The sequence below is a fragment of the Pristiophorus japonicus genome, chromosome 12 (assembly GCF_044704955.1).
Source record: "Pristiophorus japonicus isolate sPriJap1 chromosome 12, sPriJap1.hap1, whole genome shotgun sequence".
Lineage (NCBI taxonomy): Eukaryota > Metazoa > Chordata > Chondrichthyes > Pristiophoridae > Pristiophorus > Pristiophorus japonicus.
Window position 1 is genome coordinate 34668367 of NC_091988.1, and position 24962 is coordinate 34693328.

Genomic DNA, 24962 nt, shown 5'->3' on the forward strand with positions numbered 1-24962 from the left:
CCAACATTATACTCCATCTGCCAAAGTGTTAGCAGGCATCCTTACACTTTTTCAGTTAATGTCAAGTGAGACCAAATGCTTCAAATGTATGCCAAGTTTGTCTTAAATTCAAAATTTGGTTGCAATTATGTATGCAGTAACTAGAAGATGCTAAGATTGAAGTGATAAAAATTCAGAGTTCAAAATACCATCTCAAGTACAAGTTATACCAAAAGAAGGGAATCCCCATTCATACTTTTGGGGAGTTTCATTTGTATGGAACTCCCACAAGTATGAATGGAGATTACTTAAAAAATACACAAACACATGAAATGAATGTAAATAAATTACATATTTAAAATTAATTAAAATGCCATTTAATTAAATATTTTAACTAAAAATTTAATTTTTTGAAAAAGAATTATGGCCCTGAAATCCTTGCCTCCCCGGGTCTGCACGGAGTGTGTACGGAGTGTGCACGGAGTGTGTACGGACCCGGGAAGGCATCGCAAAGGCCGTTTTTTGGTGCGCAATGCGCATGCGCTGAAAACCAGCTTTTCTGATCTGTCAAACTCTGGTTTGACAGATCCTCCATATCCCCACAGCCAGGACATTCGCATGGACAAGATTATGGTTTTTGCCCATCTCTTGCCCAGCGAATGTCCTGAAAACTCTTGCGCCTGGTAGCCTGCTTTTACCAACGTAAGAGTTTTAAAACATACAAAAACATAAAAATAAAATTTGAAAAACACATTTTAATGTTTAAAACCCTAAGGTAAGTTTATTTTAAACCATAATTAAAAAAACTTTTTTTTTTTTTAAAATCAGAAAAATATATATTTTTTCTCAGTCATTTAATTTAATTTAAATTATTGGCATGGAAATCCCAGCCTCCCTGGATCCGTACTGTGTATACGGACCCGGGAAGGCATCACAAAAGACATGCGCTGAAAATCTGCTTTTCCAATCTGTCAAGCTGGAGCTTGACAAATCCATCGCATATCTGGAGTGAGGACATTTGCAAGGGCAAGATTGCGGTATTTACCCATATCTTGCCCAGCAAATGTACTCAAAATTCTTGCGCCTGATAAAAGCAAGCGCATAGCCTACTTTTACAGATGTAAGAGTTTAAAAACATACAAAAATATAATTTAATTACATTTAAAAAACGCATATTATTTTTAAAAACCCTGTCCACTACGTTACATTTATTTTTAACCATAATTAAAAAAACTTTTTAAAAACTCGGAAAAACATTTTTTCTCGAAGATATTTATTAACTTTAATTTTAATTATGTGAGATGTATTTTTTATTTTTTATTATATGTTTTAGTGTGTTTGTTTTTTTTCTCATTAATAGCAACGAGAACTCGTAGATACGGCGTTCTCATTGCTATTAATGAGAAAGCTGTGGAATACTGTACCTGATTGGCTGAGCAGTCACATGCGACTGCATTTTCTGCGTGGGAACCTGGAGGATGGGAGCACGCTTCGCAGCGGGGGAAGAGAAGGCCTCCCCACCGGAATCGCAGGCTCCTCCTGGACCATCAGGTAAATTCGTAGAAATGTTTCGGGTCGAAGGCAATTGGCCGCAGGAAGCCTCCGACCGCAATTTCAGCCCCAATGTTAAATATGTGATGTTTCTTTTCTATTATTTATTGGTGTTTTGGTGTTGGGAGACGTGTTTCTCAATCATAATATTGAGAACTCCTACTTACGGAGTTCCCATTATTATGAATGAGAAAATACTTTACCTGGATTGGCTGCCCAGTGCCATGTGATTCCAGTCCAGCTCTACGTCTGTCCAGACATGTACGTGTTCTGATGCGCAGGGAGAGGAGGCCTCAGGGCGGGGATCTCGGGTGGGTGCAGCAGGAAAAGGTAGGTGTGGATCCTTTTAGCTATTTTCTGGCGAGCGCCCGCGGAAAGCACAGGACAGGGATTTCAGGGCCTATAGGCCCGAAATTGATGAAGGCCAAGGCCCGCCCAAGTTCTACCCAAAGTACCGCCGATGGCCGCCGAGAGACCGGGCGGTACTTTGCCAGGAAGATTCCTCTAAAAAAAGGTGGCGGTACCAACCGGTGGCAAAATAACGGCTTATGCCGTCAATTTGGGCGGCAGCGGGCGGGAGCTCTCAATCTTGGCGGAAAAGGATCTTGGCACCCAAGTGCCGCCAAGGATGGAGTCGGGCCCAGGGAGGGTGGAAGAGCTGAAAATAAAAAGCATTACAAAAAAAAAACAACGGAACACTTTCAGGGGACCCCAACCAGGTAAGTCGATGTGAAAATAAAACATAGAAACATGGAAACATAGAAAATAGGTGCAGGAGTAGGCCATTCGGCCCTTCGAGCCTGCACCACCATTCAATAAGATCATGGCTGATCATTCCCTCAGTGCCCCTTTCCTGCTTCCTCCCCATACCCCTTGATCCCCTTAGCCGTAAGGGCCATATCTAATTCCCTCTTGAATATATCCAATGAAATGGCATCAACAACTCTCTGCGGCAGGGAATTCCACAGGTTGACAACTCTCTGAGTGAAGAAGTTTCTCCTCATCTCAGTCCTAAATGGCCTACCCCTTATCCTAAGAGTGTGTCCCCTGGTTCTGGACTTACCCAACATCGGGAACATTCTTCCCGCATCTAACCTGTCCAGTCCCGTCAGAATCTTATACGTTTCTATGAGATCCCCTCTCATCCTTCTAAACTCCAGTGAATACAGGCCCAGTCGATCCAGTCTCTCCTCATATGACAGTCCAGCCATCCCAGGAATCAGTCTGGTGAACCTTCGCTGCACTCCCTCAATAGCAAGAATGTCCTTCCTCAAATTAGGATACCAAAACTGCACACAATATTCCAGGTGAGGCCTAACTAAGGCCCTGTACAACTGCAGTAAGACCTCCCTGCTCCTATACTCAAATCCCCTAGCTATGAAGGCCAACATACCATTTGCCTTCTTCATCGCCTGCATGTACTTGCATGCCAACTTTCAATGACTGATGAACCATGACACCCAGGTCTCGTTGCACCTCCCCTTTTCCTAATCTGATGCCATCCAGATAATAGTCTGCCTTCGTATTTCTGCCCCCTTAATGGATAACCTCACATTTATCCACATTATACTGCATCTGCCATGCATTTGCCCACTCACCTAACCTGTCCAAGTCATCCTGCAGCCTCTTAGCGTCCTCCTCACAGCTCACACCGCCACCCAGCTTAGTGTCATCTGCAAACTTGGAGATATTACACTCAATTCCTTCATCTAAATCGTTAATGTATATTGTAAAGAGCTGGGGTCCCAGCACTGAGCCCTGCGGCACTCCACTAGTTACTGCCTGCCATTCTGAAAACTCTCTGCTTCCTGTCTGCCAACCAGTTCTCTATCCATGTCAGTACATTACCCCCAATACCATGCGCTTTGATTTTGCACACCAATCTCTTGTGCGGGACCTTGTCAAAAGCCTTTTGAAAGTCCAAATACACCACATCCACTGGTTCTCCCTTGTCCACTCTGCTAGTTACATCCTCAACAAATTCCAGAAGATTCGTCAAGCATGATTTCCCTTTCATAAATCCATGCTGACTTGGTCCGATCCTGTTACTGCTTTCCAAATGCGCTGCTATTTCATCCTTAATGATTGATTCCAACATTTTCCCCACTGTTGATGTCAGGCTAACCGGTCTATAATTACCCGTTTTCTCTCTCCCTCCTTTTTTAAAAAGTTGTGTTACATTAGCTACCCTCCAGTCCATAGGAACTGATCCAGAGTCGATTGACTGTTGGAAAATTATTACCAATGCATCCACTATTTCTAGAGCCACTTCCTTAAATACTCCGGGATGCAGACTATCAGGTCCCGGGAATTTATCGGCCTTCAATCCCACCAATTTCCCTAACACAATTTCCCACCTAATAAGGATATCCTTCAGTTCCTCCTTCTCACTAGACCTACTGTCCCCTAGTACAATCGGAAGGTTATTTGTGTCTTCCTTTGTGAAGACAGAACCGAAGTATTTGTTCAATTGGTCTGCCATTTCTTTATTCCCCATTATAAATTCACCTGAATCCGACTGCAAGGGACCTACGTTTGTCTTCATTAAATCTTTTTCTCTTCACATATTTATAGAAACTTTTGCAGTCAGTTTTTATGTTCCCTGCAAGCTTCCTCTCGTACTCTATTTTCCCCCTCTTAATTAAACCCTTAGTCTTCCTCTGTGAATTCTAAATTTCTCCCAGTCCTCAGGTTTGTTGCTTTTTCTAGCCAATTTATAGGCCTCTTCCTTGGCTTTAACACTATCCTTAATTTCCCTTGTTAGCCATGGTGAGCCACCTTCCCCGTTTTATTTTTAGTCCAGACAGGGATGTACAATTGCTGAAGTTCATCCATGTGATCTTTAAATGTTTGCCATTGCTTATCTACCGTCAACTCTTTCAGTATCCTTTGCCAGTCTATTCTAGCCAATTCACGCCTCATATCGTCGAAGTTACCTTTCCTTAAGTTCAGGACCCTAATTTCTGAATTAACAGTGTCACTCTCCATCTTAATAAAGAATTTAAATATGTTCACTAACTTTAAGTATGTTCACTAACATTTTTTTTTTCATTCTTCATATCTACCATCGGGATTAGACCTGCCTCCATGCAGCAGTCCTTCCCCCTGCTGGCACCGACTCCCGCCCAGACTAATCTAGCATCTCAGCGGGCGGGAGGCCACTTGCGCTACTTGACTGCCAGAGGACGTCAGTGGGCGGTTCCTGGCGGTACTCCCTCCCTCCTGCTCCAGCCCAAGTGGAAACTGGGAGAGAGAGGAAGCTGGAGGCAAAACTCAGCGGCAGCAGGCGTAAGGCCACCAATATCAGGCCCTAAATGTTTTATCGGGGCTAAAAATAAACTTACCTTAATGGACAGGGTTTTTAATGTATAAATGAATGATAACATTTTCTTTTTCTTTTTTTTAAACTCTTAAGTTGGTAAAAGCAGGCCTTACGCCTGATTTTACCAGGTGTAAGAATTTCAAGGGCATTCGCTGGGCATAAGTTAGTCAAATGGCCCAACTCTTCGCCCGTGGAGGCCCTTTTCTTTCAGATGCGTGTGATCTGTTAAGAGTATTTTTGACAGATCACAAGTTCCGGGTTTCAGCGCATGCGCAGTGCATGCCTAAGCCCGGCACTTGCGGGGCCCCTACAGGTGCGTGCGCATCTTGTATGTGCCCGTAGGGGCCGCAAATGCAGCCCCAATGCAGTATCATTAAATCAACCAATGAAAGTATCCTTTCTGACACAGGATATATGTCACTGGGAAGCAAAGTAAACCAATTGCAGGGATTATGGAGTAGTTCTTAATGTCCTCGTGATTAATAAAGGTCACAAGTCCACACTGTATTTCATTATAAAATACCTTTTAATTATACATTGTATACCTTAATTTTTGAAATCTAAGATATACATAATAAACTGTCTTCAATCAGTTATTGAAGCAATGTATTTAAACACTGAGGCATTGTTTATTTGGCAACGCTATATTCTTTTTATGCCATACATTGTAGTAGAGAGAACCCTTATTGTAAATGTCTAAAGTTTTATTTTTCAGACATACATAGATTTTGCACTTGGCTATTGTAAAAATAGAACTAGCATAATATTATAGGTTGTGGCTGTCCAATTGCTCCTGCAATTATTCCACTATCAAAAGCCATTGCAAGGGCTGTAGCCTGAGAATGCTTTTGCAGCCATAGCTTTGTGATGGTGAACATCACGGTACTAAACGATCCAATTTCAGTTATTAAAGGACTGGAAAAGAAAACACACTTGACTCTAATGGAACAAAACATTTTCACAGCATTCAGAACTTTATATTTTGAAATATGTAATTTCAGTTAGAGTTTCTGGATTTGCCTGTGCTAGAGGTAATCAACCCACCTGCCAATAATTTAACTTTGCAAGGGCATACCAAAACAGCATCATCTAAAATTTCAAACTTTAATTATGCCGAGGGCTATCTCTAATAGCACAAACAAAAGTGGGCACTTAGGGGTTAATTTTAGGTCCCAGCAGGTTTTGTGTGGGTGGAGATAGGGCGAGTGTGAAACATACTCGCAGGCAGAGATTTCAGGCCTGGGGTATTCTATTGCCTGGTTATTTCGGCATACTGCCGGTCAGCTGCCCTACCAAAACAGGCAGAAGGTGACAGCTGCCCAGCGGGTGGGATTGGAAGCTCAGACGACCAGAGTCCGCCAACCGTCGCCGCATGAAGGCTCGCTGGCAAGAAGGTAAGTCGCGGGGAGGGGCTTTCGGGATGGTTTCGCGAGAGTGGAGAGGATTCCAGGGCAAGGGAAACAGCGACTTTCCTCTTCAGGTCCAGAGGGGTATCCCTGCTGCTCCTGGACTCACAAAGGAAAGATTTTGATTTACCTCGGCGGAAAGATTTTGATTTTCTTCGCCCTCCCGACAGCTGCTGACCTGCTTTCACTTGGCCAGAAAGCCATGGCAGCTTCCCTGCTCCAGCCCGAGCTAAAATCCAATTGGCACCTTATTACAATATACGATAAATTTATCAGGGCCCCGCCTGCTTCTGGCATGTGCTTCTGCCACCAAACATGCAGTTAAAATGAAGGTCAGTGTGATTCCAGCAGCAACTATATAAATATCATTTGTCGTTGTGTTTTCTGTTTTGTTATGCATCATCTTACATTTACCTACATTATAATGCATCAATCATTCATTTGCCTTTGCCTATTGATCTAGATCTCTTTGAATGTTGCTTAGCTGCAATACATTTGTTTCCTTCCCATATGGATTTTTGACATTAACATTTGTTAATCGTCTCTAGAGTAACATGGTTAGAATACTTCAAAATAAAATCGTCTGTGAGGTTTCTTCCAATCATCAGCTGTAATCAGGGCGATCATCAGAAATTGTAAATGGCCACTTGCACTGATTCTCCAGGGTTTCTGCCGAATGAAGGCGGGAGATTGGTGAACCCCCGTGGAAATTCTGTCCTGATGTGTTTATAATTTCTTTGTGATCGAGCTAACTTGTACATAAATGTCAAAAAAAGGTCGATATGTGGGCTTACCTTATACTTTGGAATAACCTTCAGAAGTTCTTTTACTGGAACGTCTGTGCCGACCACACCCAGGAGAATACCTTGTGTGCGCTATCAAAGTATGAAAACAACCAATCCAATTACTTCCCATGGAAAGAGTCTCATTGTTGGCCAACAATTTATAAATATTTTATGTTTTTATTACTGTAATTCAATTAATTAAACTTTCTGTATAATCTCCAATAACCTCCCCACCCTCCTTTTCTCCTTCTCATCTCAACAAGCCACAAGACAGCTAGAGATGACCTGCTTCTACACCTCCTACAATGACATTCTGAGCTGATGCCAGGATGTATATGAAAGCAGCCTGATTTTTCCCAGCGTCTCCACACAGTATTACAAAAACTAAAAGATTACATTTGACCATTGTGCCTTCCTTCCCCAAAAACAACTTTAATACTAGGCTAATATTTTCTGCACTTAATGTCAATTACAAATTAGTTATAAGATTAATAACTGAATTTTATATATATATATAGTAAATTCAAGGCATACTCACTGTCTCATTTTTCTTGCTAAACACAGGCATTGCAATAGTAGTCATCAGAACTCGATCAGAACCGGCAGCAAGCTAAAGGATGAAAAATACAATTAAGAGAAAACATGAGATTGTATTGTAAAAGATTAAAGCCACACTTCCCATATCTTTGACTGATAACATAAACTAGTCTTGCTTTCAAAGTAGCAGTTTTCGATATTATTTGCCTTTTTCAACAGATCAGAACACTGCAGAAATATTATTAATTCCCATGCGCTGAAGTTTAATTTCTATCACATTTCCAGCTGTGAAACGGAGGCTTTATCAGCCATGAGGTTAATTTCATTCTGAACATTACCATAATTGTGAAGTATTATTGTTTTAAGTGATGTGATAATTACATTACTTCTTTTCCATTTACTGGTAGTTTAGTCTCTTTTAGTAATAGAAATAATTTTATACTGAATATGTGCATCAATAGAAGCAGAATAGATGTCACTCAGTTTAATGGCAATAGAAACATACTGTTTGGTGGCTACTGTATGCTTCTAATTCTTGGATATAGGTACCCATTCTATGTCCTCTAAGTGTCGTCATAAAAATTCCAATAATGCTCAAGATTATACCAGAGACAATACAATAAAGGATTCAGGTAACAAAATGAGAGATAGCATCAAAGCAGTGAGGAGAAAATGGCAGAAAAAAAGGCAATGATCACTTTTCAGTTAGTCAATATTTAAATACAATGCTTGTTTAATTAAATAATCTATTATTATTGGTACAGATAACAAAATGACATTTTTAGACAAAATTCCTAAAACATTGTAAAAACCCAAATAATGTCAAGATAATTCCTACTGCATTTCTAGGATGCCAAATGCAGTCTTTTGTGCAGCAGGAAGCCAATATAAACCATGAATGTCACAGAACAGCAGGTTATTTTTTAAAATACAGGTGCTTTCCATTTAGAAGTTACACTTATAAAATTAGTAAAGACTACCACATGCTAATCTTATCCATGACTATATAGTACTGTAGTTCAGCTGGAATATGTGAAGAAGTATGCTGCATTGATAATGCAGTGCTTGTGACGGAGGGTCTGAATGAAGAGAAAAGAAGCAGATAAAGAAATTCCAATGACTTGCATTTTTCATGTTTCAAAATGGTATGCTTTCTATTTTCAAAATGTTATCAAATAATCTTAACCATTCACTAGATGACCATATTTTGCCTTCTGTATATATTAAATTACTGTTTTACACAAGGGTCCTCATAATTGTAGTAAAATTGTGAAATTGGTATTGTACCTTTGACATCATAATCCACTTTTATAGAATACTGAATACTAAACCAAAATTCCACGCATTTCTACATAATTTATTCAGTGTTTGCCATAATAAATCTTGTGTAATGTCAACAATTTGATATGTTAAACTAGCGCTGCTACCCACATTTGACCTATATTTAACAAGAAATGTCCACAGAGTTTATATAAATCCATTTTATAAACAACTCACTATATTTTGTATCTTGAATATTTAGTGTACAAAATAATCAATGTTGTTTATATCTACCTGAATCTTGTATTCTATCATTTCAAATTCCAGCTAGTAGAGGCACCATGGTGTTATCAATCTGCTCACCTCCTACCAAGCAAAGCAATTTTAAACTATGCAGTTGTAAAATTAGAAAGCTTCAGTCAAAGGAGCAAAGGACCTCAATAGCTCCTTTTCAGCCTACTGCCAAATAAAGCATAAACAGTATGTACAGCTTTTTAAATTGACGGCGTGTTGTCAAGTAAGGCTAATTGTCATTTTGGAAAAAAAGACTGCTGAAAATGAAATTGATTCTCGTCCAGCAGAAGTTGCACATCTAAAAGTGGAAATGATAATAGTTTAAATACTGACTGAAAATCAAGTACAACCAGTATGTATTCCATCTTGCCTATGCTCCTGTTATTGGATTTAGGTAATAAAATGTAATTCATAAATTGTATGTTTTAAATTTTAAAGAAAATAATAATGGTTAATTTGCAAATTCACTAAGGGTTAAAAACTGCATATATAAAACTATTTATTGCCAGGAGTGTTTAGTTTTATGAAGTCTAGTTAATAGTCCAATTATTATTCAAATAATTAAGTCGAAATAATGACAGCTTAACTGAATTAACTACGAAATGAATTCAAACGAAACAAATGGAAATATTTGATTGAATCTTGAATCAAGAGTTGATACCTCACAATTAGTGACATCTGTAAGAAAAATGTCATTCAGCTCTAAATGTGTGCGAACAAAGAGGTTCTAAATGTGCCTTTGATTACCCGATATGCACTTGCTGTATTTTACTAGAAAATAAATAAAGTTTCATAGTTCAATAAGTAAATTGATAAAGTGATACATTATTTCTAACAGTCGCCATGATCAAAGAATATGTGCAGCATTTTAATCCACATTCAATCTGCAGTACTGACACTCACTGGAAACTGGACGTTTGATAAGTACATGGAGCAGATGGTCCAAGCCTTGGGCCTGCTCATGTAACAATGCGTGTGAAAGGGAAACAGGCAAATAATCAGCATCAGTAAGTAGAGCCTTAAAGCAGCTGTTTACACTGAGAAAGTGAAAGTAGAAGACTGCAGCTTAACTCTTTGAAGGTTGCACACGTGTTTTTGCATCACGGTAAAATGCATAACATAATTATGGCTGTTAAATTTATGTAAACAGTACAGTTAAAGAAGAGCATTTTCTTTCATCTTACCAATGTACAATTATTATGTTTATAAATATTCAGTTTAATAATACAGATCATAGGATTTAGAAAAGAATGGAGTTTGTTCTGGTAACATTACATAATTACATTTATAACAATTCAGTGTTTAATCTTAGAGACTGATTCTTTTTAAATGTTAGAATGAAAAAAATGCATATTTTGAGCGCTTCAAAGGATGTCCATGCATTAAGGATCAATTCTTTGAAAACTAGCAGTATTTTGCAACAAAAGTAAAATCTAACACATTTACAATTAGTCAGTTTATCCAGAAAATAATGAAAAAATGTTTTTTATTCATTCACAGGATGTGAACTTTGCCAGCAAGGATAAGCATGTATTGCCCATCCCTAATTGCACTCTATTCCATAAATTCTTCCAATTCTGCTGTAAAATACTGTAAAATGTACAGCAGATAAAGGAATAATGTAATTTCAAGGCAACATGCATATCTTGAAAGCTGCACAGAAAATTCTGCACCGGATGGGTTAAATTAATGGGCTGGATTGGTTTTACTACAAACTGAATATCCAGCTCTTGCATAATGGCGACTCATCAAGCCACAGTGCGTTTTAAAGGGCCATTGTCTTCGTGAAAAGGTGGGTACCACTTTTTTTGTACTTGTTTCGGAACAGAGAGAAGCCAGAAAAGCCATGCACCATTCTCATCATAAGGAAAGTATGTAAAATTGACATCACTGCATTAATTTGTCAAATACTCTGCCATAATGACAAAGCTCTTCAGTAAGCATTGAATTTGTATCAAATTGTACTATTTATTTACTAGAATTTCACAAATAATTCTGGAGTTTATGGGAAGATTTCCTTTGGCTGCTGTGCAATATGTTAAACACAGCAGGACAATTTCCTCTAATTGCTATTTGTAGTGAATTCCTAAATGTGAGCTTTTAGAAGACATTTACAATTCTGCTTAAAAATCTTCCTGGTATGTTTATCAAGGGCCCGAACATGGTGGCCTTACCACCCGCTGCCACTGGCTGCCGTCGAGTTTTTTGGGCGGTCTCTCCTTGGTGCCATTTTCCACTGGGCTTCCAGCCAGCGGGAGGGGAGGACCACTGGGACCTGCCCGCTGACGGCCATTAGCGCGCAAGGCCGTAAGTGTCCTCCCGTCCGCCGAGCTGGCAGATTCCTCTGGGCGGGAGTCGGCGGCAGCAGGGGGAAGGACTGCTGCATGGAAGCAGGTCTAACCCCGATGGTAAGTATGAAGACCTGCAAAAAAAACGTTTGTAAACTTCTTTTATTTTTTTTTGCAGTGATTCATGCGGATGGGGTCCCCTGAAGGTTTTCCAGTGATTTTTTTTTTCCTGGCAAATTTTTATTTTTATCTGTTCCCCGTTCCCTGGGCCCGCATCAATACTCGGCGGCACTTTGGCGAGAATTGCATTTGCCATCGAGATTGGGAGCTCCCACCCGGTGCTGCCCAGATTCACGGCGTAAGTCGGTCTTTTGCCGCTGGGCAGTCTTTGCAGATCTTTTGGAGGAATCTCCCTGCCAAAGTACCACAGGTCTCTCGCTGGTCCTTTGGGTGGCACTTGGACGGGCCTTAGCATTGACCAAGTTCGGGCCCAATATCAGGAATGCCTAGTGGTCAGAGGGAATCTTCCCATCAATGTTAAAACCTGTGTAGCGAAACACGATGCTCTGACAATTTAGCTATCATTAACATTTTGTTAAAGATATATGGATGCAATGTAAAGACATATTTTACAGATTTTAAAACTATATAAAGAAAATAGCTGCAGTGGATGTGGAGAATTTATATTGGCCAAACCAGAGCAAAAGAAAACTGGGACATAATTATGAATGAATGAAACAATGAGCTAACTATATTTTAAGGATAGCCACTTCATACACAGATTGGGGTCATTTGTACCTTCCATTAGCGCTAACGTGGCGCAAACAACTTTGCAACCGGGCTTGGCGCCGCTAACGATTCCCACTAAATTTGGCGGGAGTTAAGTAGCGGCGCTATGGCGTTGAGCCCCGATCTCCTGCGCCAGAGATCATGATGTCATCACTGTGCGCAATGCCCTGTCACCCTAACTTGAGTATTGCTCCATGAAGCTGCACCGGGCGATGACAGCGACAGCTTCAGGGGACGTGTACTGGGCGGCCGGCCGCTAGCAGTGTGAAATTAAAAGGGAGGTGGTCGGCTGCTCATCAAAAAAGTCTGGTTTTGTTTTCCTCAGCGGTGTTGCTTTGGATGCAGGGTTGTTGCCATGATCACTCAGCACTGCATTATGCTTGAGTGCCGGGTGCATAGACAGCTTGCTGTTGTGGGGTGGGTGGGTGGGGTGCGGGTGGGGGGGGGGGGGGGGGTTGTGGAGCTTACAGCTCTTCCGGCAAGAGAGAACAAAGATAGAATTGGCCAGGCTGCAAGCCCACATCATTTGCCAATTGTATAAACAGGGATTGGTATCTAACTGGGCCTACCTTCACATGGCAGTTACTGCTGGAGCTGAAGGCATTTTTCATCTTTTGACACCATCAGGCAGTAGTTGTCATAAATTGTTCAACAATCCTCTTCCAATATCAGTACAGTCCTCTGGAAAGGATTTATTGAAAGAAGGGTACCATTGAACAAAATACTATTTTCATGGCCATACACAAGGGAATTGCAAGGCGTTGGGGGAACAGCACAGGACATTGTTCTCTCATGAATGTTGTGACACCCAGGTAAAGGATACAATCTCTGTCAAAATGGACAAACTGGGGAATCATTTGCAAAGAGCTTTGCCCATATCAGAGACACCATACAGATTACATATCTTCAACGGTTACCCTGGACCAATGTCACTGGACCTTCTTTATTAATCTTTGTACCTTTGCTGCAAATTCATATTTATACAAATTCACAACTAATCTGCCCCAAAGAAACAATCATAAATAGTATGAAGTACTTTACTCCTCAGATAATGAAGCAATCCATGCCCGCATGCAGCAAGACCTCAACGACATTCAGGCTTTGGCTGATAAGTCGTACGTAACATTCGTGCCAGACAAGTGCCAGGCAATGACTATCACCAACAACCACCGCCCCTTGATATTCAACAGCATTACCATCACCAAAGCCCCCAGCATCAACATCCTGGGGGTCACTATTGACCAGAAACTTAACTGGACCAGACACATAAATACTGTGGCTACAAGAGGCAGGTCAGAGGCTGGGTATTCTGCGGCGAGTGTCTCATCTCCTGACTCCCCAAACCCTTTCCACCATCTACAAGCCACAAGTCAGGAGGTGATGGAATACGCTCCACTTGTCTGGATGAGTGCAGCTCTAACAACACTCAAGAAGCTCGACACCACCTTGGACAAAGTAGCCCGCTTGATTGGCATCCCATCCACCACCTTAAATAGTCACTCCCTACACCGTGTATGCAGTGTGTACCATCTACAAGATGCACTGCAACAACTCGCCAAGGCTTCTTCAACAGCACTTCCCAAACCCGCGACCTCTACCACCTAGAAGGACAAGGGCAGCAGACGCATGGGAACGCCATCACCTCCAAGTTCTCCTCCAAGTTACACACCATCCTGATGGAAATATATTGACGCTCCTTCATCGTCACTGGGTCAAAATGCTGGAATTCCCTCCCTAACAGCACTGTGGGAGTACCATCACCACGTGGACATCAGCGTCTCAAGAAGGCAGCTCACCACCACCTTCTCAAGGGCAATTAGGGATGGGCAATAAATGCTGGTCTTGCCAGTGACGCCAACATCCCGTGAACATATAATAAAAAAAACACATTGGAGTGGGATACCACTTCCTGACTTTATTGTGATTAGAGCTTTTGTAATAAGTGCCATGCTAACTTAGGGTTGTGACAAGGTATAGATCAAACCAAGACCAATTAACAAAGCAGAAATACAACTACTTTCGTTAAACCCTTACACTGCCAGTTGCTTCAGGGCAACTCCTGTCTTCCTGCATTGGCTAGTTTTGCACCTTAAAGCTGGAAAACACTGCTAAAATATTAAGATCAGGAATAGTTATATTACTGCAATATTAAGATAGACACCAACATCAGTGATCTAGCTCAGGCCAACATCCCCAGCAACGAAGCATTGAGCATGCTCGATCAGTTCAACGGACAGGCCACATCATCTGCTTGCCCGACATTAGACTCCCAAAACAAGTGCTCTACTCAGAGCTCCGACACAGCAAGCAAGTCCCAGGTGGGCAGAGGAAATGTTTCATCATCATCATCATAGGCAGTCCCTCGAAACGAGGATGACTTGCTTCCACGCCAAAAAAAAGGATGAGTTCACAGGTGTTTCGAATGAAGAACCCGAACTACATCCTCAAGGGTGGAAGATGCCTGTGCGTGGATTTTTTTAATGTGTGGTGGCCGTTGCACACCAGCCACCACATGGGCTTGGTCCAGTGGCAAGAGTTAACCAAGACGACTGGAGACCTGCTCTGCTGCACAGACCTAGTGAGCACACATATCGCAGTGTGGGCTGGCCTGTGCTGCCCCTAGGCCCTTGGCCCCGAACTCACATCCCTCCACAGTCTCTCACAGCTCCTTCACCCCTCTCGCCATTCCTGCTTCATCTGGCCACGCTCTAATCACCGACCTGGACCTTGCTGACGTCACTCTTCGCTGCCATCACCCTCCTGCACCAGCTCACGCTATAACTTGTAGTGGCATGCCTTCATGCTGCTCCCTGGGCCGCACGCCACTCCTTTTATGCTTCAAGAACACCCTAAAACCCTCCTTGAAAAAGTACAACATCCCCACTGACACCTGGGAATGCCTGGCCCAAGACCACTCAAAGTGGAGGAGATGCATCTGGGAAGGCACCGAACATCTCGAGTCTCTTCGCCGGGAACACGCGGAAGCCAAGCGCAAACAGCGGAAGGAGCGCACGACAACCCAGGCATCCCACCCACTCATCCCTTCAACCACCGTCTGCCCCACCTGTGACAGAAACTGTAGGTCCCGCATTTGACTCATCAGTCACCTGCAAGTTATCCTCGACACCGAGCGACTACCTAAGAAGAATATTAACACAAAACTACACCTAAATAATTTTACATAAAAACTACAATAAATTAAACACTTTCCTTGTACTCATGTTCTTCTTGTTCCTTTTTTCATCCTGTCCTCTCTATTCTTTGCTCTATTTTTTATTTAACTATAATTTTGTGCTATCGGTTGCAACACATTTTTGTTTTTTAGATTTAAAGCCCTGATTTTAATTCCAGGTGGATTTTGGGCAGGTGGATAGCAGGATGAGTTCAAACTCACCTGCTGCCCGAGACAACAGACCCAAAGTATTTTAACTCAATTAACATGCCCCATTAACATCTGATAGGTGGGTTTCCTACCCAATTCGGGAAAGCTGCCCACTTCACACAACTGCCAGCGGATTAGCCAGAGGCATCATTAAAGCTGGAATGCACCTTTTCAAGGGCTCAATTTTTCCCAAGCCCATTTTCTGGTGTATTGCCAGAGTTACGCCGGGTTTTCTAGGCCAGAAATGCGCCAGAAATATTTGGCCAAACTTTTCCCGATGTATAATTGGAATTTGGCGCCGGGCAGCGTGTCCAGTCTCCTGCTGTCTGCACCAAAAAACAAAGCCGCACCTTCTGCGCATGTGCGGAAAAAAAAGTTACATTTTTTACATCGTTCCAATGGACGTGCATGCTCAGTACAGCTCGGATTTGCCAATCGGCCATTTTTAAAGAGTTGTGTGTGTGTGTGAGGAGTGCTGTGTGAGAGCATTGGAAAAATCACAGCTGGAGCAATACAAGGACCAAGAATGTCTTGCTGGAAGAAGTGGAGGCACTAGTTACTGTGATTGAGAACAGATGGCAGGAGCTGGACACCAGCACAGGTCACATAAAAGTTCCGCCAAAAGAAATGAAGAAACGCTGGAACCAAGTTGCAGAAGATTACTGCGTAATGGTGAACACCACGAGATCTGCAGGCCAGTGTAAAAACAAATGGCAGGACCTTGGTCAAATAGTTAGTGTAAGTAATATTTTCATTTATTCAATGCAATTGTAAATGTGGCCAGCTGTATATGTCCCACCCAGCAGAAAGACACCCTCTCTAATAAGTTGCATTTTCATCTTTGCAGAGGAAGGTGGCACATAATAAAAGAGAAAGAACTCGAACAGGAGGAGGCCCGGCAGATTTGCATCCACTGACACCCTTGGAAGAGAGGGTCGCTGCTTTGATGGGTCCTGCCTGGAGAAAAGCAATCAGTACTGCACAAGCTGGGCCCACACTCGAGGGAGAGGATAAGTCCTGCAAATTCATCGTGGCCCTTCAAATCAGCCTGCTGCCTGGCCTGCGATGTGAGAGCCTACTCATGCCACAACCCTGCCCCCTCCGCTGCTGCTAACCATTTGACTGTTCTGTTATCTTTTGCAGAACTTGAGGCCAACCATGACGATGCAGAAGAAAATTCAGACGAGGATGAGCCTGAAGAGGAGAACATCTTCCAATCCAACCCTCCAGGCCAAGAACATGGGGGTGAGGTGAAGGGGATGGAGCTGGATGAAGCTCCCCCTGTTGTAATGAATATGGAGGAGGTGCCGCTCATGGAGGTGCCAGCCCCTTCCATGACTAGTGGTTTGAGTGTTGGTGGGACATTCCATGGTTTCGCACCTTCCGAGGTTGCGGGTCCCAGTGGGATGCAGCGAGCCACACCCAGAGTGAGGAGGGGAAGGAGAGCTCGACCACGCTCTCCTGAGATGCAGGATGTAACAGATGTGGTTCAGATGATGTCATTGAGTGCGGAGAGCACTGACCTTACCCGATCAATCCTGGACACCATCAGTGGGATGAGTGATGAGGTCGCGGGACTGTCGGGAGAAGTAACAACACTTGCCGGGACCTTCAGTGAGGGAATAGTGGCCATGAGGGAGGGAATGTCAGAGGTAGCGCAAACCACATCACTGGCCATGAGGGAGGGAATATCAGAGGTAGTGCAATGCACGGCAGTGGCCATTAGGGAGGGATTGTTGCAGTCTGCTGAGACACTGTCAGGGTGCATGAGGGAGGGCATGTGTGAGTTAGCTACTGCAGTAAGGGAACACACCCAGACTACTCCGCACCCATTGACAGAATCAACCGACACTCCCACTGCAATCCCCACACCAGCCTCTGAAGAGCCCCAAGCCGGTCCTTCCACATTACCATCTGACCCCCCCCCCCCCCCACCGCTTACCCCCACTGCCACCACCGCCCCCCCTCCCCCGCCGCCATCAAGAAATGCGCATTACCCGAGATGTTAGAAGGAATAAGCTTGGTACCAAGCCCAAAAACACTGCGCCACCACCTACGGGCAGGGGTGGTGGTGTGTCCAAAGCCAAGCGCAGTGGGCGGTCTTAGACTAAGGGGGATGAGAGATGGGTGCAGCCTTTCTTTGCTGCTGCTGTTGTTGCTGTTGTTGTTGTTATTATTGTTACTGTTGTAACTGTTCTCAAATTAAGTTTTTTGTAAGTTATGTAAATTTAAAAGTTTATAAATGACCTTAAAGCTTTTAAATCATCTTAAAGAGTGATATTAAAGTAAAGTTTGACACAAAAATAATTTTATTAAAGTTAAGTTAAGTACATTGTAAACTTTTGAATAAAATATATTTCACATTAAAACTGAATCATGTTCCATTAACGCAACACAACATTAGGGAACAGCTCCAAACAGTAAACATGTCCATGTGGAATAGTTGTCACAGAGCCCTCAGGCATCAGTGAAGCGTTCACGGATGAGCTGCTGGTGCAAGGCTCGAGCAATCGTTAAAGGAGCACGGTGGCTCGCCCTCCTCCGCCGTCGTGCTCCGGCCTCAGGCACTTACATGGCTTCCTCATCCTCGTCATCATCCTCCTCCACCACCTCCTCCTGCTCGTTACCTGCATCTTCCACTATCAGGTGCTGCTGCCTCATGATGGCTGAGTTATGCAGCATGCAGCACACAACAGTGAACTGACCGACAATCTCAGGGGAGTACAGCAAGTAGCCTCCGGAATGGTCCAGGCATCGGAAATGCTGTTTCAATATGCCAATGGTCCTCTCAATGATACTGCGCGTCGCAATGTGCGACATGTTGCATTGACGGTCAGCTCCATCCGTGTTACGCGTAGGGGCGTCATGAGCCAGGTAGCGAGGCCGTACACTTTGTCTCCCAGTTGCCAGCTCTGCCCTTCTGGCTGCTGCTCAAACATGGCAGATATAACGCCGTTGCGTAAGATAAACGCATCATGGGTGCTGCCAAGGTGTCTTGCATCGACTGACATGATGCGATGCATGTCGTCATACACGAGATGCACATTAATGGAGTGGAAGCCTTTTCTGTTCCTGTACATCTCGGAATCCTGCAAAGGTGCTCGCAAGACAATGTGGGTACAATCAATGCAGCCCTGCACCTTTGGGAAGCCAGCAATCCTTGAGAAGCCCACAGCCCTGTCAAGGATTGCTTGGGCGGTCATGGGGAACTTGATGAAGTCATTCCTCCACGCATACAGTGCAGCCGTGACCTGGCGAATGGAGATATGTCTTGCATGTTGAGAGATGGTGCACACATCCCCAGTTGTAGCTTGAAACGATCCGGAGGCATAGAATGAAAGTGTAGCTGTAATCTTCACTTCAACTGACAAAGTAGTCCTCTTGACGCTTCTTGGCTGCAGGTCTGGTTTCACCAACTCTCAGATCTGACAGACAACTTTTTTGTGGAAATGCAGCCTTCTGACACAGTCTGCATCACTCAGGTGCAGGTACAAACGCCTGTCTCAATATACCCGAGGTGGGTAAGGCCTCCTGCCCAGCACTCTACGGGCTCTGATGTTCCTGATGCGATGAAGTCGAATCAATTGTCTCCTACGTAGCACCATGATGCAGAAGGCTCACACAAGGTATGGCATTGTCAGTATTGCCCCCATACTTAAATTTAAACTTTCAAAGAAACTCAAAACAGCAGGAAAGCAGGCAGCACAGGTTCGCAGTTCTCTCTCGCCCCAAGGTCTGTATGGTTGGACCACACACAAAAGTCTTGTGACCTCTCCTCTCTCCCACCCCCTCCCCCACCCCCCTTGAGTCTTGTGACCTTTCTCTCCCCACCCCCCCCTCCCCGGGCTATAAGCCGTAAGATCGACTCTCCCTCTCCCTCCCCAGGCTGCAAGCTGTAATACCGGCTATCTCTCCCTCCTCTCCTCTCTTCCCCCACCCCCCCGCCCCTCTCCCACGGCTTGTTTTGTAGCCGAACCCTGAGCTGCTGTGTCCGGATGTGAGGCCGATTCTGCCGGCCAAACCGACAATCCTCCAGGCCTTCTTCAAGACATTCGGTGGTGGTGTTTGAGTGAGTAAAAAAAATGAGAAAACTTGTGAAATCCAACAAATTTACACGTTTACGTTGACAGGTAAAAAAAATGTTGAACCTTATTATTGATTTTGATAGTGTTCTTGATTCCCTCCAAAATCTTCGATTTAAAAACAATGGCGTCTTTTCAGTGCAGATTTGTGAATGTGCGCTGGTTTCTGAACTCACCAGAAGGTTTTTTGGGAGTGGCCAGATACGCCACCATAATGGAGAAAAATGTTGGCCAAACTGCGAACAATTGAAAAAACCGGTACAGACATGAGGGAACGCCCCCTCTGAGGTGAAATAAAACTGGCCTAGAAAAATCGTGACTAAGTCCGTTATGCCGGCGCAGATCGCAGGGGGAAAGTTTGAAAAAAAATGCCAAAAATTTAACTCAATATGCCAAAATAAACAGCTTACTCGAAAAAAAACGCCGCAAATCACTGGGGAAAATTGATCCTAAGTGAGGTCGTATTCCTATCTGTAAGATTTCATTGTTGTGATGGTGAAGCAAGAAACTGGTTCAATGTGAGTTGCAGGCAAGCCACCAGGTTCTCTGAAGCCTCCCTGCAGGTTGTGCAGGAAGAGGTCAGGGCAAGGAGAGAAGTTCTCTTTTAAGCCAGCCGGAGAAGGATCCCTAAACACCAAATGCACCTGGCATTGACAGAGATTGCTGCAATTGTCAGCTCCCGGAGCATCCCCACATGACAGTGCAAGAAGTGCATCAATGATGCCACAAGAGTAGCAGAAGGCTATACCACCTTTCATTCTCATTACAAACACACACTCACTTCTTCCTTACCCCCTTCAAAGCAGCCACTAGCAGCATTCTCTCTTCACTTGCAAGCATTTGTGCAATCACCAACTTCTCTCATGGTTCCTTCCTCATTTCACACCCCAGGCTCTGCTTTCCATTCACTACCTCCCCATCTTCATTCCACTTCCTTCTGCTCACTATCTGAATTTGTACATCTGCACTCTCGTTTGTAGGAGACATTCACTCACTCGCACCCTCTCTTTCTCCACAGGACTAAATGGCGCACAGCACAAGGGAGAACATTAAGATTGGGGAAGGAAAGCCAACAACATGAACAGCACTGGAAATCAGAAGTCGTCAGGATAAGAGATTTCAAGGCCGGAGGCTCCTCTGAACAGGATCTCTGCCTACTCCACTCCTTCCGAAAAAAACGCAGATCAAGCTGTACTGTGATGTGTTACCATCGCCTACTGTTCAGCCTCTCAGTGCCATGCTAACTCTTGTCTTTTTTCTCTTCCCTCTAGGTCTTTCTCATCAACCACAACCCACAGCTGAATGGGTCAGGCAGCCGTTTTGTGTTTGTAAACATGTGGCTGAATGCAATATTTGAGGCTGCTGCTTCTGCAGGGGGCTGTACCCCCAATTTTAAAGACTCCAGCTGAGATGTTACTGTCTGTTTTCCAGCAAAAGAGGACCCTACTTTTAAACCACAAGAGAAGGAGACCCATTGAGGAGCAAGATCTAGGCTCAAGCAAGAAAATAGTCTTGGCTATAAGTACCACCTCACCCCATTAAGGAATACCTTCCAAAACCTGAGTTGCATTCCATAAAATGGATGGCAGAGTGCCTTCACTCTCTCTATTTTATTCTTAAAGGGGAAACAGCCCACAAAGTACCACCTCAATCCACTTCAAACCGCCAATAATTTCAGGTCGAACATTAACTTTGTTTCGCTCTCCACAGATGTTGCCTGACCTGCTGAGTATATCCAGCATTTTCTGTTTTTATTCCAGATTTCCAACATCCGCAGTATTTTGCTTTTGCTAAATGTTTCTGATTTAAATACCAGTGATCCCCGTTTGGAATCTCAAGATAGATTTAGCACAATCATGCTATTTCCTGAACATTATTTCTGCAACTATCTTGAAAAGTAGTGTAAGAGAGTATAGTATTGTAAGGGGATAAAATACTGTCATCAAAGTGGAAGTAGACATTTGCTCATATGCATGTAAAGCTCGCTTATAAAACTCACTTACAAATGGGTTTGAAAATGGAGAACAGCTAAAAAGCAAAGCTTGCTGGTAAATGCGTTGAACCCTAGCACAGACTGATAGAAGATTCAGTACAGAATAACACTTGCCAAGGACAGTAGAGTAAGTTGTTTGGCGAACATAGATTATAGTATTGACTGATAGTTTTGACTAGAGTTCTTGGGAGAGGGATAAGGAGGCACCACCCTGGGAAACAAGGTTAATCAAAACGTCATGAGGAACTGCAGCAAAGTTGACACCACTGAACCACACATTCCATAAGAATGACAGGTGATGGAAAATGGACAGGTCAGGGGAACCACTCAGAGCCAGTCTGATAAGGGTCAACGAATCAATGTAACTTTGCTGATAAGCAGTAGGCCAATTGGTGGTTTTGTAGGAGGGTTGCACACCTCAGTAAAAGTATAACTGTCGAAATAGAAACCTCTGTTCTTAGAAGGGTTCATCGGAACTCATCTCTTGCATGCTTGAATAAAAACCGGTTGAACCGAGGTTTTGTCTGAGTGATTTCGTGGTCGCTATATGGGCGGGGATACGGGCGGGAGTCGATTCCTTATATCAGGGAGTCCACCTTGAAGAAGGAAAGTCTTCTTTTTACCCCAACAGTAACATGAACTTTTCAACATAACTGGGGAACTTAGAGTTCATGGAGAGACTAAGGACCAGTCTCGACAAAGAGCAGGCCACTTTCATAAATGACTGGTGACCCTCGTGATCTGAGTAAAAGAAATGAACTATTTACTTGTTCTTAAAATTTAACTATCGTCCTATCTGAAGACATTTGTCCCTGGAGACAAAAGTTTATGATGCATATATGAAGATTGATCTTCTACTCCATGAATATGATTCTTTGGCATAAAGCTAGTTTATTGATGAGGAAAACTGATGACTGCATGTAAAATGAATATGTCTGAATCCAAATCAGAGGAGATTTTGTGGATCTTAATACTTTTAACAGGAAGAGTAACAAGCATCATATATTTAAGCCTGTACTATAGATATTAAAGAAAATTGATACAGGCAGACACCTGTATCATACTGAGATGTTATGGATGATAGGTACAGGAAAGGTTGGACCTCCATGTTAAAAGATTTCTATGTTTATATCACAATTAAACTTTTGTTTTTTTACACTGACCCAAATACTGTGGCAGTAGTTGATGGTAAGATTGTCTCTAGTAGCTTTGATCATTTGGAAGATCCATTTTAAAATATAAACACACAAAAATATATATAAATATACTCACGCAAGCATGTATATAAAACTGTGACGCCTGCCTTAATTTTTGCACTCGTTTTATTTGTTAGGCTTTATCAATCTTTGAAGATAAATTTTATGTATGAAATAAAGTGAATTGAATTTTAGCTTTTTAAAAGCAAATTTAACAATGTTTTCCTAAAAAGGTGAAAAAAGTTTAACTTGTATTCATAGGAACAGTTGATTGGAATTTATATGGTTGAACAAGGTAACTTGTTTACACTGATGCAATCAAACAGTATTGATTTGGCAGTGGCACTTGTATAAATGAATGTATGAGACCAACTGGAACTGAATCAAAATGTTACCTTTTTAGCCTGTGGGAGCTGAAGCACAAGAAAAAAATAGAGGAGAACAATTAATGACAGTGTCTTGTCCACTTACCAACTGGACGTAATCTTTTAATGGATCTTCAGAACCCGCTGAGCAAAATTATTGCCTCAAAGCATGTTTTTGTTCATTGAGCAGGTATATATTTCATGAACTTCAACTAGATGTTTAAATGATCAGACAGTACATTCGGAATATATATTAATGGAATATGAATCAGTTGCGTGGATTGTTTTAAAAACATTTTTAAAAACATTATGGTAAATAATAACCTGATTTACAGTTTAGGATTTACGAAACACAGGGTGTGAAATTGCCCTTTTTTATAGCCCTGTTAGCACCTCCTGGGGTAAATTTTTGCCCGGGGAAGGGAGCGCTACCAACTGCCGGGAAATTGCCCGGGAGATTTCGGAGGGGATGATCCGTTGGTTATGGGATTGCTTAGCTCTGTTGAAAGCATGCTGTTTCCACTGCTTAGCATGTATGCAGTCCTCCATCGTAGCTTCACCAGATTGGCACTTCATTTTTAGGTACGCCTGGTGCTGCTCCTGGCATGCTCTTCTACACTAGGGTTGATGTCCAGGCTTGATGGTAATGGTAGAGTGAGAGATATGCCATGGCATGTGGTTACATATTGTGGTGGAATACAATTCTGCTGCTGCTGATGGCCCACAGTGCCTCATGGATGTCCAGTTTTGAGCTGCTAGATCTGTTCTGAATCTATCCCATTTAGCATGGTGGTAGTGCCACACAACACGATGGAGGATGTCCTCAGTGTGAAGACAGGACTTCGTCTCCACATGGACTGTGTGGTAGTCACTGCTACCAATACTGTCATGGACAGATGCAAATGTGACATGTAGTTCGGTGAGAACGAGGTCAAGTAGGTTTTCCCCTCGTGTTGGTTCTCCCACCACCTGCCACAGGCCTAGTCTGGCAGCTATGTCCTTCAGGGCTCAGCCAGCTCGTTCAGTAGTGGTGTTACTGAGCCAGTCTTGGTGATGAACATTGAAGTCCTCCACCCAGAGTACATTCTGTGCCTTTACTACCCTCAGTGATTCTTCCAAGTGGTGGTCAACATGGAGGAGTACTGATTCATGAGTTGAGGGAGAGCGGTAGGTGATAATCAGCAGGAGATTTCCTTGCCCATGTTTGAGCTGAAGCCATGAGACTTCATGGGGTCCGAAGTCAATGTTGAGGACTCCCAGGACCACTCCCGCTGACTATATACGACTATGTCACCTCCTCTGGTGGGTCTGTCCTGCCAGTGGGACAGGACATACCCTGGAATGGTGATGGAGGAGTCTGGGATGTTGGCTGAAAGGTATGAGTCTGTGAGTATGACTATGTCAGGCTGTTGTTTGACTAATCTGTGGGACTGCTCTCCCAATTTTGGCACAAGTCCCCAGATGGTAGTGTGGAGGAATTTGCATGGTTGAGTGGGCTGGGTGTGCCTTTGTCATGTTCTGTGCCATGGTCGATTCCGGATGGCTCGTCCGGTTTTATTCTTAGTATTCTTCTTTGCAGCAGTTTGGTATAACTGAGTGGCTTGCTAGGCCATTTCAGAAGTCAGTTAAGAGTCAACCACATTGTTGTGGGTCTGAAGTCACATGCAGTCCCAGGTAAGAATGGCAGATTTATTTCCCTAAAGGATATTTAGTAGACTTTTCTGGGCCTCTTC

General features: G+C 43.1%; 1 protein-coding gene across 1 annotated transcript in view; it reads right to left on the reverse strand.

Annotated features, from left to right (window-relative positions):
- The window catches only part of cacna2d3a (calcium channel, voltage-dependent, alpha 2/delta subunit 3a), a 1147786-nt gene that overhangs the window by 361559 nt on the left and 761265 nt on the right, over positions 1 to 24962 (reverse strand). The window contains exons 14-15 of the mRNA XM_070894764.1: positions 7582 to 7653; positions 7053 to 7133 (exon numbers count right to left, since the gene is read on the reverse strand). Coding sequence (XP_070750865.1) covers positions 7053 to 7133; positions 7582 to 7653 — 153 coding nt within the window. The remainder of the gene's footprint in view (positions 1 to 7052; positions 7134 to 7581; positions 7654 to 24962) is intronic.